At 30.8% G+C, this 12,570-nt stretch overlaps 2 protein-coding genes and 1 long non-coding RNA gene across 10 annotated transcripts in view; 1 reads left to right on the forward strand and 2 right to left on the reverse strand.

Annotated features, from left to right (window-relative positions):
* The window catches only part of LOC122569527, a 353,752-nt gene that overhangs the window by 176,408 nt on the left and 164,774 nt on the right, over nucleotides 1–12,570 (reverse strand). The window lies entirely within an intron of this gene.
* Nucleotides 1–12,570, forward strand: part of LOC122569524 (trichohyalin-like) — a 148,948-nt gene that overhangs the window by 58,963 nt on the left and 77,415 nt on the right. The window contains exon 1 of one of the 4 annotated variants that reach the window (XM_043730688.1): nucleotides 10,482–10,692. The exons of 2 other annotated variants lie outside the window; for them this stretch is intronic. In XM_043730688.1, the coding sequence (XP_043586623.1) occupies nucleotides 10,631–10,692 (62 nt within the window). In that variant the 5' untranslated portion in view covers nucleotides 10,482–10,630. Of the gene's footprint in view, nucleotides 1–10,481; nucleotides 10,693–12,570 lie in introns of those variants that run through there. One more of the 4 variants, XM_043730682.1, reaches the window with a different exon arrangement.
* Nucleotides 333–8,430, reverse strand: LOC122569530. Of its 2 annotated transcripts, XR_006317496.1 has the most exons (8): nucleotides 7,846–8,430; nucleotides 7,607–7,725; nucleotides 6,496–6,568; nucleotides 6,334–6,421; nucleotides 6,154–6,257; nucleotides 844–2,748; nucleotides 664–775; nucleotides 333–375 (listed from the first exon to the last, which is right to left on the reverse strand). It is a non-coding gene; the product is annotated as an uncharacterized LOC122569530 (long non-coding RNA). The 2 variants fall into 2 exon arrangements; XR_006317497.1 differs by lacking the exon at nucleotides 7,607–7,725.

A 12,570-nucleotide genomic window follows, 5' to 3' on the forward strand; every position in this document is an offset into this window, starting at 1 on the left:
CCGTGTCTTTTGGTCCTCCCGTTATTTCACATTCTTCTATTACGTGTCTCAGATCTTCTTCTTTCCTTTTACATAGTTTACATCTTTTTTCTCCCTCCTCTTTCCAGTGTTCGCTCGCTTTGGTCTCGTTTTCACACCTGAATCTGGCTATAATTTTCCTGTCCTTCCACTTCACCTTCCCTTCCAAGTACTTTGGTATCTCATCTTTGGTTATGTTTCTGTAGTATCTGTTATATTTGAATTCCCTTATCCTTTTCCTCCTCTCTTCTGTTTCTCTCTTCCTTCTTTCTTCTACAATTTGGTCTTCTGTCCAACTTTCTTGCTCTTCTCCTGCTTCCCTCTGTGTCCCTCCATTTTTCACCTCTTCTAGTTTCTCTATTTTATTAATATTACCTTCACTTTTTATGAGTATTCATATATTCTAACGACTAGGTATGTGTTTACTTATTATGGTTCGCATTCTTGTGTTTCTTTTGGTTACAATTTCACTTATTAAAAGGAAGTACATTTTGTAACTTAATTCAACAAAAATGTTTATAAATAGTAATGCAAGTACACAGGTGCATTAACGATTAGTAAATCATGAAACTATAATAATTTACTTTCTAATAATTAACTAGATAAATTTTAACTAGACTAAATTAACTAGATAAACTAAATTACCTCAGGATAAGATATCGAAAGTGACGTAACAAGCACCTAAATATCGGAAACAAAAGGACATGGTGAACCACCGGTGAACCAGTTTCCATGAGTGTGACAAATACTCATTCCCCTTTTGAAAGAAGAAAAGAACATGAACGAGAAATCTTTTTCAAGAAACGTTATTTGATTGACCCATACCTCAAATGAACTCCTCAGAAAATCGAGAATCCTCGATGCGTGTTTACACGCACATTTACGAGCTAACAGCCCACTGTTACCAAAGGAACTGATGTCCCTGAAATGATGTCGTTGTATAATAATGCCCTAGACTGCAGTAACGCATTGGCAGCGAGAAACAGAGAATCCAGATATGAGAGGAATAGCAGACCATGCAAAGTATATGTAGTGTTCTGGCACATCATGCTAATGTTCTATTTTGCATACGCTACTCGTGCAGTTTCAGCCAGGGTTAATGCCGCGCCACTCATTTTATGTCAGTCGAGATAGCACATGACGAAGATTTGCTTTCGTAAGTCGTTCAACTAGAGAGGTTACACGATGTTACCGAGCAGATAGAGGAAAATAATTACTTTAGATTTATGGGCTTTAAAGGTTCAATGGCGAGATTCTGTGAAGAAGAGCGAATAGAGCGAAGGGTGAATATTTTTTTACATACATAAATTAATACATTGTTAAGGTATCATTAACTGGGCAATTATGTAAAAAGCCGATGCGTTCTCAATTTCCATGATTTTTAAATATATTGTAAAAATCGACATCTTTGACAAATTTTCCTGATACACGTTACTGCCGCATTCTCTTAATTTTCAAAATATTAGTAAAAAGACTGCCGGTACCACTATAATAAATTCTGCCCATATGTGTCTATCTACGATATAGCCACAAGCATAGCCGATACGTTTGTCGCCTCGCTTAATCTCCGTTTATATGAGCTATAAACAAAAGATAAAAATTAGGTTTGGGTTAAGCTGGCGGTCGATAATCAATACTGATGCATGCGTTGTCGTAAATGTAATTATAGACAAAATTCACTGCAGCGATACCAACATTTTTTACGAATATCTCGAAAACTGAGAGTCCGGCGGTAACAAGTATAGAGAAAAGTTGTTAAAACTGTTGATTTTTATAATATATTAAAAAATCATCGAAATCGAGAACACCGGCTTTCTAAATAATTATCGGAATTTTTTGTTATCGATTTATTGCTTCTAGCTGTTAGAAATTTATTTTTATTAATAGTTTAGAGTTTTATACGAAACTAACTGCCCATAGTATCAATACATCCATTTAATTTCACTTTTGAATTTCTTAAAAATATTTCGATTTATATTTAAAAAAACCTTTTACTTAGTATAAAATTTGCATAACGAAATAGAAGCGTTAGTAAGTAATTTAGAATTTTTTCAGAACATTATAAAACTTCAAGTATTGAACAAATGTGATGTATATAAAATGGATCTAAGAAAACTGTGGTAATAGTAAAATATATACTTTACAGGCTATCAACACTTTATTTTTTCGACTACTAAGAGCTTTTTTTTCCTTTTTTCGTGGATAAAACCTTCATAGGTGCCCCGCGCCCTCCGGGTGCCATGTAGTGCCGGACTGCGACTACTAAGAGCTATGAAAGTTTTATTTACCTCTAATAGTCAATAAATTCATTACAGGAATTAAACTTAATATATTACTCATTATGCATATAAATAATATTTATGCTATTCTTAACTAAACCATATATAGTAACACAGTTTACAATTAAATTTTTCTTTTCATCGCGAACATAATTACGATACATCAAACTAATAATTGCATAGTCTCTGAATATTAAAGTTATTCTCTTTACCATTATTGCCATTTCAACAACCACATTTCGTATCTATCCAATTAATTAACTCTCATTAACAACGATTTGACAACTTGATAATCCGAAACTCTCTCACAGTAGATGCGACGTTGATAAAACCTTCACTGATATCAAATGGTACCGATAGTCATCAATTTTTTCTTGTAACCGGATCTAGCTTTAACGTAGTCCAATCATCAAACAGCCGGCAAATTAGTCAGAACTCGAATCGAGCTCATCTGAAAATTAGAATTGTAGGTTGAAGCGCGAAGATTTACCGCGGCAGTCAGCCAATTTAAGTGGAAATTCGAACGGACAGACGAATGACCGGGCGAAACTGGTCTCAAAGGGAATTGCCAGAGAGGCAAATTAGTCGAGCAGGAAGCAAGCCTCCTTGTAGACGTCTTGTTAAGATCAGTCTCACTTTCTCATACCCTTCTCTTTTTCACTGAGGGAACCGCGATGAAACGTATAATTAATAGCCTGTTGAACGTGACAACCTTGTGATAATCATTTTGCGCGAAACGATCATCCTCGCTTATAAAAGAGTATGAATCGAGAACTGCTCCTTTTCATTTTCATCTATTTCTTCATCCAAGTGTTCGACAGATGTTGTTTCATCGAGGCAAATTGAAAATGAAAATCACGGTCGTGTCATTTCAATTACGTTGTGCATTTATCATTAAATTATTAAATATTAATTGATTATAGGTACTGATTGAGACGTTTGGCAACCGATGAACTCTAATTTTGAACAACAGTAAATCGAATAAGTAGCATATACTATAATTATATAAGTTAATTTTATTGCAAAAATTCAAGAGGAAGGGATTCGATATAATATATAAATTTGATAATGATCGGCAAATATCGAAGAAATAGAATTTGTAAAAGTCAGAAGTTCGCATAAAAGATAATATATGGATAATAAATTAGTACTCAAAATCTTGTATTTACTTGGAAAATAAGAATTGATTAACAATAAATTATTTATAAATTAATTAATAGCAAATTCAAACTGTTTAAGTCTTCAATAAACGACTGTCATACAGAATAAAAAATAATTAAATAATCAAGGAATTAATTAATTTCTCGTTAAAATATCCCACAAAATAAGATTTTAATACATATTTCAAAAATTCGGAAAGTCAAAATTTAGAATTGAAAAAATTAGAAATTAAACATGAAATTATTCAAGCGATATTATGTTAAAAAAATAATAAAAAAAATGAGTATAGTAGTCAACCTTTAACAATATTTCGTTCTACAAGAGCGATTCTTTTTTATAGTAGAAAATGATTGAACACTCAAAGATTACATATGTTTATCTTTTGTATACATACTTAAAAGACAGATTTTCTATTTCTAGTAAAAGTATTCGATAGCCATTAATTGATTTTTTAATATTTAACTCACGTAACTTGATACGGAGTTGATAGTGTTGATTGAGAATTGAATTTATTATGTTATGAAAAATGTTATGACACAAATAATAATGTAACATAAAGGTTGGTTGGCATAGGTTGACTTAAGTGATCAAGATTGATACTTTCCTGTAAACGTCGTCCTTACACATTTGTGTCAGTAGAGCAAACTAGTCAATTTCAGTTATTTTAGATTGAATGATTTATTACATACAAGCAACGGCGAATTTAACGACAAAATTTAACCGACAGGATAGTGTTTTAAATTTAACATACTCATTCAAGGTATTTATGATTATATGTGACATTTTAATTAACTTATGATCTATATGAAATGTATAATCTAAGTTTCTAATTGTATATGTATAAGTAACTTTACTTATAATTGTTTTATGGAGTTTTTTAAGTGTATTGAATGTTTATATAATTATTTAAGTAACTCAATTAAATTTTATTGCTTTATAAAATTAGTAAAAGCCATAGACAGATTTGTCGTGAAGAAGATAAGGGATGTTTGAAATGTATCAGATATAACAATTTCGTAATTGTATTACTCTTGATTATCAAAAATAATTGTAGCCTTGTTGACAACTTTATTGACAAACATAATTTGTGAAAATTGCTTGTAATTAATTAATTAATTAACAAATTATGAAACATCGATACCTAGTATATGTATCATAAATGCCGTTATCACGTATACATATATATGAGAAAGTATTTCAGTTTTCCTTAAAATTGTAATCTGAAGATGGCAAAAACGATATAATTATGTTTTATGACTATTTCCCACTAAGTTTTTAGATTTTTTCGAAACGTTCTTTAGATTCTTTCGAAATAGAAAGAAGTAAGATTGTCCTTCACATTTTTAATCAAGAGTGTGATATGTATAATATAATATAGATTTCATAAATTCATACCTTTCACTTTACGATATTATTTACAAACTTTATTTAACTTTGTTTTAAATTTTAGTGTATCGCCTCTTTTTCATAAAAGCACTTAAAAGATACATTTCCATTTTTAACGGTTAATAAAAAAGAATTTTTCCCATAATCCAAAACAACGTCGGTATTGGAAAAATTTTCGGACACTATATGTTCGGAAAATATTTCAACTTTAGTAACTAACTCAAGTACTATAACAGAACGACGACGTTCTATTCCAAGAAAGGTCCTCCCCTCGTTTTCCGCCGTTCCTTTTTCTTCACCCGTTTGATTACCACGTTATAGTGTTTTGCTACCGTCGTTCAGCCACAAACTCGATTTGCAGACATTGTTCGTTCGAACAGCAGATTGAATTTCGATGGCATCTCGGCGTGACAAGTGCGAAATATTGTTATTTCACATACCATATGTCATTCCTTCTGCACGTTATCGAACGTTCTCATAGAACTATGTAATAACTATAGCCCAAAGTTTTTATCGTCAACTCTCACTTTCATGTCTTTTTATAATATTTTTAAGCACGTCTTATTAGTATCTGTAATCCCTGGGTTCTCTTGCACAGCAATTTATCGATCAATAATATCAATGAATCGACACGTTAAAAGTTATATATGTAGAGACAAGCTTCCCTTTTATAATTTTGCAATTTTATGTCGTATGAGATAATCAGATAATTTATAATTTGTAAAATTTCATTCATTCATTATTACCTGCTTTGTTACTGTTATACAAAAAAATTTATTAGTGTCTACTAATAACTCACAATACATAATTTATGAAATGTCACTAATAATATTAATTATGCAAAGAAAAAACAAGTCATCGAATTACATAACACCATACAAAACATCCAATATTCGTCATTCTTGTTGTAAAATTTGAAAGCGAAATGCAATTCTAAGAATAAAGTTTATTAAACATTGAGGTGTTATATACTTATATCCCCGTTTATAAGTATTAAAAAACTTAAGAAAACCTAAATAAATCCGGAAAATGATTGAGAAATTATTTGAACCTTTTAAGTATGATTATTTCATTTGAAACATTAAACTATAAGAAACTCGTATATTGAATGTTATAATAATAATCTCATTAATGTAGTATAACAAAATTAATTTTCTTCCTATGTATATGTGTCCCGTATATTGATTATGATTTTGATCCATTTTGACCTGCATGTTACTATGGTATTTGTTATTATTTGGCTTCATGTATGTTATAGATGATTTTCTTCGATATGGTATGCTAATAAATTAAGTAATGCTATATATACCTGGTTATTCTTACACATTTTGAAGAATATTTTCGATAACTGATGATAATTGAAGACATTGCTGCAATAAGAAGGCAACATCACTTTCCAGTAATTTGGTTGAACTAAAGAAGACCAATCCAAAGTCAATTAAAAATAATAAACTTTTACATTCTTTAAATATAAATCTTTTAAATATACCTTTCTTCCTCTTCCAATAAAAACAATGTAGGTATAGAAATAAATTTAATGCCTTTACATTGAAGCAGTTATACAATTCATGACAAAACTGTAAGACATGTAACAATATAATAAGAAATTGTATTTCACTGAAGTTAGTGTGTTCTTTGTATGGTATATTACTCTGTGTAGTTCCATGCCATGTTCTTGTAGCTACGACAAAACTATGATATGACAGCTTCCTTCAAACAGCTTCCTTCAAAAATACGTAATATTAAGCGTATAATATTAAAAATAATAATTATCGTGTTATATTTTTGTTTATATAAAATATCCCAGAGAAGAAAGCTAAACGAAATTGAAATTAATTTAACTAATAATGTAAAAAATAAAAATTATTCGACTGCAAAGACTTTTGAAATATTAAGAAGAAGTCGGTGTGTAGTGTATAATTATTTAGAATATAGTGAAAACTACATTAAGAAACATTGCGATAATCGCCCAAGAGCGACAAATTCAGCTGAAAGCCGTCCCGTAATCTCATAGCACGTTCAATTGCAAAATAAATAGCAGCAGAAGCTAGTGTTAGAATAATTTAAAGAATAATAAATGTTTACAAACATCTAAAAGGACGTAAGATGTTATAAAAGCAGCAAATAATCAGTCGTTATGAAGGAGGAGGGTTAAAATTTGCTAAGGAATGGACCGTATAAAGGGTTATTTTTTAATTAAAAAATGTCTTATTTTCGATGGGGAAGAAAGGAGCAGATGTTTAAGAATAAATCGTACTATAAAGGCAAACAATAGATGGTAGGTGATCGTAATATAATTTGGCCGGTAGTCGGGTATCTCGGAAAAACAGACATGAAGATTGTCTCAATTAAAATGAACAGTAAAACATACGTAAACATTATTAATGAATAACTATTAAAATATGCAGATAGCATAGCTAAACAAAACTTTAGTTTTCAACTACTACTACGATACTACGAACGCAATGGAAGCTTATTTTGCAAGTCAAAAAATAAGTAGGTGTTTTGTCACGGGCCGTAAAGTTCCGGGAACTAGACATTATTGACAATTCTTTGGGGATATTAACTAGACAAGTAGCATATTCTGTAGGACAGAGATTCAATAGTATAGATTAAAAATATGCTTGGAAAAGTACAATAGTTTGTATTTGTACCGGTAGTGTAAAACAATTTGTTCCTGTACAAAATAAGAGTAAGAATGCCCAGTACCAATAAAAGTTAAAAGTAACGTTTATAAATTGACCTCTTTTTATGAAAAATACCTGCAGTGAATGTTTCCATATATACATACATATATATGTATAATACTTATTTTTATAAGTGCTGAAACCGTAAATGACAACTCTTCGTGGAAGAAATCTTCTTGAAGCAAACAATAAGCCTTTGTATACAGAAAAGAAAATTTCTGTCTTACAACACAGGTGTGTATGATTTTATAATCTAGCGTTTTATAGTTTCGTCACAGAATGTAAGTAAATTTTAAATTGAAGTATTTTCTTACCTTTTGGATCTTATGTTATTTAATATAGGTTTGGGGTTGATATTTAATAGATTCACACAGATTCTATTTTACTTTCTATATTTCGCCACCTCGTACAAAACGTCTGAACACACCGGATACATTTACGTAATTAACACGTGGTCGACTCCTAAGACAAAAGAGCGTCGTTAGAGTCGTACCAACTTAGCTTGTAGGAACTAGCAATCATACCAACTTAACATTTCTTAACATCTTAAAGTACCGATCTTAACATTTCTAAAACGGAGCGTGGATATAACATCGAAAAACATTAATAACTGTTATTTTCGCTTTTTAGTTAAAAGTGAAAAACTAAGACTGTTCGAGGCACAAAACAAGTAAATAGATTTAGAATCACTGAATTTTAGTCTCTACATTTAATAGATATTAAAGCTATATCCTTATTGGTTCAAAATCCCCAATTTGTCATTTGTGCGGCATAATATACATACAGGGTGACATGATGATCGTAGCACAACCGGGCGGGGCTGATTCTACGTGAAAAAATAAGAAAAAAATGTGGTATAACATTTTTTCATCCGAAGTTTCTTGTTCCAGAAATCCGATTTTAAAGAATCTACAAATATGTCCGGCTAATTCCGGACTGAGCAAGAGTAAATAATCAACAGGGGTTAAATTACATTTGAAAATAAGTAAAAAATGTAGAATAAAATTCTGTCATAGGATGCTTCATTTTTGAGAAAAATAAATTTGAGAATGTATCATGCCCATATACTAGACCAGTTCGTAATTAAAGATGTTTAAACTCTATTTTCTTGAAAATGCAACCTTAAATAAAAAAATGTTATTTTACATTTTTGATTTGTTTTCACATGTATTATAACTTTCTATATATAGTCGCTACTTAGTCAAGTTAAAGTATGTTTCACAAATTTTCAAACTCAATTTTCTCAAAAATGAGGCGTCGTATGAAAGAATTTCCTTGTATATTTTCGACATATTTTTTCACGTAGAATCACCTTTTGCCTGATCATACTACTGTTATCGCCACACCCTGTATACGTACATGTATATGGCATAATATTGTAGCGATACAAGTGAAATTTTACATATAGTACTAATTCGACGACCAAGAATTACAGTTTGTAGTTTGTATGTTTCTTTATGCGTTATTACTCATTTGTTCACAGCGAATAGAATTTTATTTGAATATAAATTTATAAGCGACAAGAAAAAACTGAAACATCTTGTGAAATACTTTTCTTCCTTCTGTCTTTAACTTATCAAGTTTTTCATCCTTGTTATTACGTTTTTTGCATCGAGCATATAATAACAAATCGTTCCTCTTGTTTTCTTTGAACTGAACATAAATTGCGCCGCAACTTTAACACTGTTCTTCCAACGTTAGAAAAAGTTAAAAGCGACCAAGTGTATGACGACGTGTCTTTTTCATCATACGCCATACGCCATGCACGCGTTTGTTTTTGTAACTTCTTTTTGCTTTTTGCTGCAAGTGACGCGCTTTATCGCGTGATTGTTTTTCCTCCGTTTTTTTCGATTTTTCGTTACACGTTATTGAACGACTTCTTTGAAATATCCGCCAGGCTTGTCTCGGTTTTACATTTGCAGAACGAAGATTAAGAGCTTAATGGGAAGATGTTTTCTGTAAAATTTTAAAAATTTTTCTAAACTTTTGGTGTTCTACTATTTTAATGAAAGGTATTACTATTATTATTGAAATATTTTATTTGATTTAATAAAGAAAACCGGGTTCGCATGGTTCATGAAAGTTTTCCCCTTTCCCCTTTTTTTAAATATTAATTCTTTAAACATTTTCTAAATTTTGTTCTTATGCTTGTTTTTTTGCTTTTGTATTTGGTAATGGCTTTATGAGATTATATTTTAATGAATATCTAAATTAGGACAATTCTGATATACCCTCATCTTTGAAATACATTTCACATGTATCTGAATCACCCTAACCTAACCCCAATCAAGGATATAACCTAACAAACACGAAGATGGTACCCCGCTGGGGGTAGCCACCCACACGATAATCAAACAGCTCAAAAATTTCACCAAATGTCCAAATTGTAAAAATTGTGAATGTAAATTATTAAATAAAAAAAAACATGTATCTGAATATTATTAGAATTCCTCACGTTGAATTATTCATCTAATTGAGTTAACTCGGAATGTACCTAGCTATAATATACCTATAACATAATTAAGTTTTTACTTTGACTTTCTAGATGAAATAGATGAGACATGAAATTGAAAGCTTTCGTTATGCACTTATAATACGAATTTTTAGATATATTATAGATTACATTCTTCAATTACAATTTTCAAATATTAAAATACGTATATTCTCAAGAAATAGTCATAACATGGTTGCTTCATGAGTACTATAAAAGTCTTTTCAGTTAGAATATGCATCTTGCTTGACTGTGTGTTAAAGGACGTCGTCTTTCAATTCAGATTTACTTTAATTACATGCAAATTGCACGCAGTTTGTACACAAGGAAATTTACATTTTCCACCGTGAATTTTCCAATCTTTTCTGCGAATCCTAATCTTTTTTTATTCTCGCCTACTTGCCTTAGTCCATAATGCGCAACGACTGCAGGCGACATTACGTCGCATCGATACATACGATCGAATCGCAAGTGCAATCTCTGACGAAGGTAGACAACACCCGCGACTGGTACAACTTACTGGTGCTGTAAATCATCGTATTATTGAAAAGGATATGGAACCCGTGTAATTTCTTACTAACAAATGGAACACGTCAACCTCGATTTCGATGATATATTGCATTCATAGAGGACCAAGAACGCGAGAAGCACGAGAATTCAATGGCTCATGGCAAGTTTAATAATTTTGATAACCTTACGCTTTTATGTTTTGTTTAATATTCTCGGCCCGTGTTTGTTTCACGATTCTTTGAGTAACATGATTTGGACATTTTGTAAATATAATCTAATTTATTACTAGAATTACTGATATAATAAGAATAAAGCTTATGAAATGAAAAGCTTGTAAAGCAGTACACAATGCAGGAAAGAAATATGGCTTTATACATATACTTAAAAAGATTAAAAGTTTTTATCTAAAATGTTATTAAAATTTATTTATTAATAAATAAATGAATAAATAAATATTTGTTAATACTTATGAAAATTCTGTTTCATTAAAGGAATATCATTAAAACATAGCACTGTGAATCTATACAATTTCTGTGAGATATTATGAATGACTTCTTTCGATTACTTTGACTTCTAGTGTTAAAATATTCGTGGCGGATAATAAAAATCATCAAGTTTCTAAGGTAGGAATCTGTATAACATTTTACAATTAAGGCAAGAATAAGATTTTGTATTATTTTATTATTATTACTTAGTCTGTGCATTTCGGCTTTGGACGAACTCTCCATCTCTCTAAATCTCTTACACTTATTTTGCTTCTTATATATCTACCTCCCCTCGTATCTATTCTATTGTATTGCACTCCCTTAAATTATTCTATCTCTAAAAGCTAAAAACTAATGACTACAAACTATTGCAACTTATGACTACACATTATTGTCGTTTGGTCTTTTGCCTCCTTGCTGTGCTACCTTCTTGTCTTTCCTCCCCGTCTTGTATTGCCCTTCTTTTCTCTATTATTGCTTTTAATTCTGTTAGTCCTTCTCCAGTCTCATTGAGTGTTTTCTCAACAGTCATGTCTTTTGGTCCTCCCTTTATTTCACATTCTTCTATTACGTGTCTCAGGTCTTTTGGTCCTCCCTTTATTTCACATTCTTCTATTACGTGTCTCAGGTCTTCTTTTTTCCTTTTACACAGTTTGCATCTTTTTTCTCCCTCCTCTTTCCAGTATTCCCTCGCTTTGGTCTCGTTTCCACACCTGAATCTGGCTATAATTTTCCTGTCCTTCCACTTCATCCTCCCTTCCAAGTAATTTTGTATCTCATCTTTGGTTATATTTCTGTAGTATCTGTTATATTTGGATTCCCTTACCCTCTTCCCGCTCTCTTCTGTTTCTCTCTTCCTTTTTTCTTCTATAATTTGGTCTGCTGTCATCCTTTCTTGCTCTTCTCTTGCTTTGAATAAGATTTTGTAGTTTTCTTTCAAATACCATGTTTTATATCACTAACTATTATTAACTGAAATTAATATGGAAAAATCTCTTTCCCTCTTAATCATTCATAACACTAATTAATAAAGTTGTTGTCATAATGAAATGTTCTTACATATGTTTTCACATCGCATCCTATTTTGTAATAAGATTCTTTTATTGTCCATAATTTTTATGTCAGTGTATTTTTATATACAATTATCTTGTAATTAATAGTATACGACATGTACATCTGGTGAAATCCAGCTCTATAAATATGTTCTGTATCAGACGCTTTTAAGTATCTATCTTCTGGAGGAAGTCATTTTTTAACTGGTGCAGAACGGACATACATATCATACATGTTTAATAATTCGAATATTTTGCGGACGGATTAACATTTTTCAGTGATTATGGTATCGTGTAAATTAGGATTTCAGATATTATAGATATATTTTGATACATACACATATATACAAGGGTACATCGTTATTTATTTCCATGACTTGTGATTTTTAAATTTGGGACTAGCTTATAGTAATCTAATAAAATTTAAAAACTTCTTTTGTTCATAACATTACTAAGAAAGAATAAAAATTTTATTGAAAATTTTGAAAGAGAGAAATTTAA

The sequence above is a fragment of the Bombus pyrosoma genome, linkage group LG7 (assembly GCF_014825855.1).
Source record: "Bombus pyrosoma isolate SC7728 linkage group LG7, ASM1482585v1, whole genome shotgun sequence".
Classification (NCBI taxonomy): domain Eukaryota; kingdom Metazoa; phylum Arthropoda; class Insecta; order Hymenoptera; family Apidae; genus Bombus; species Bombus pyrosoma.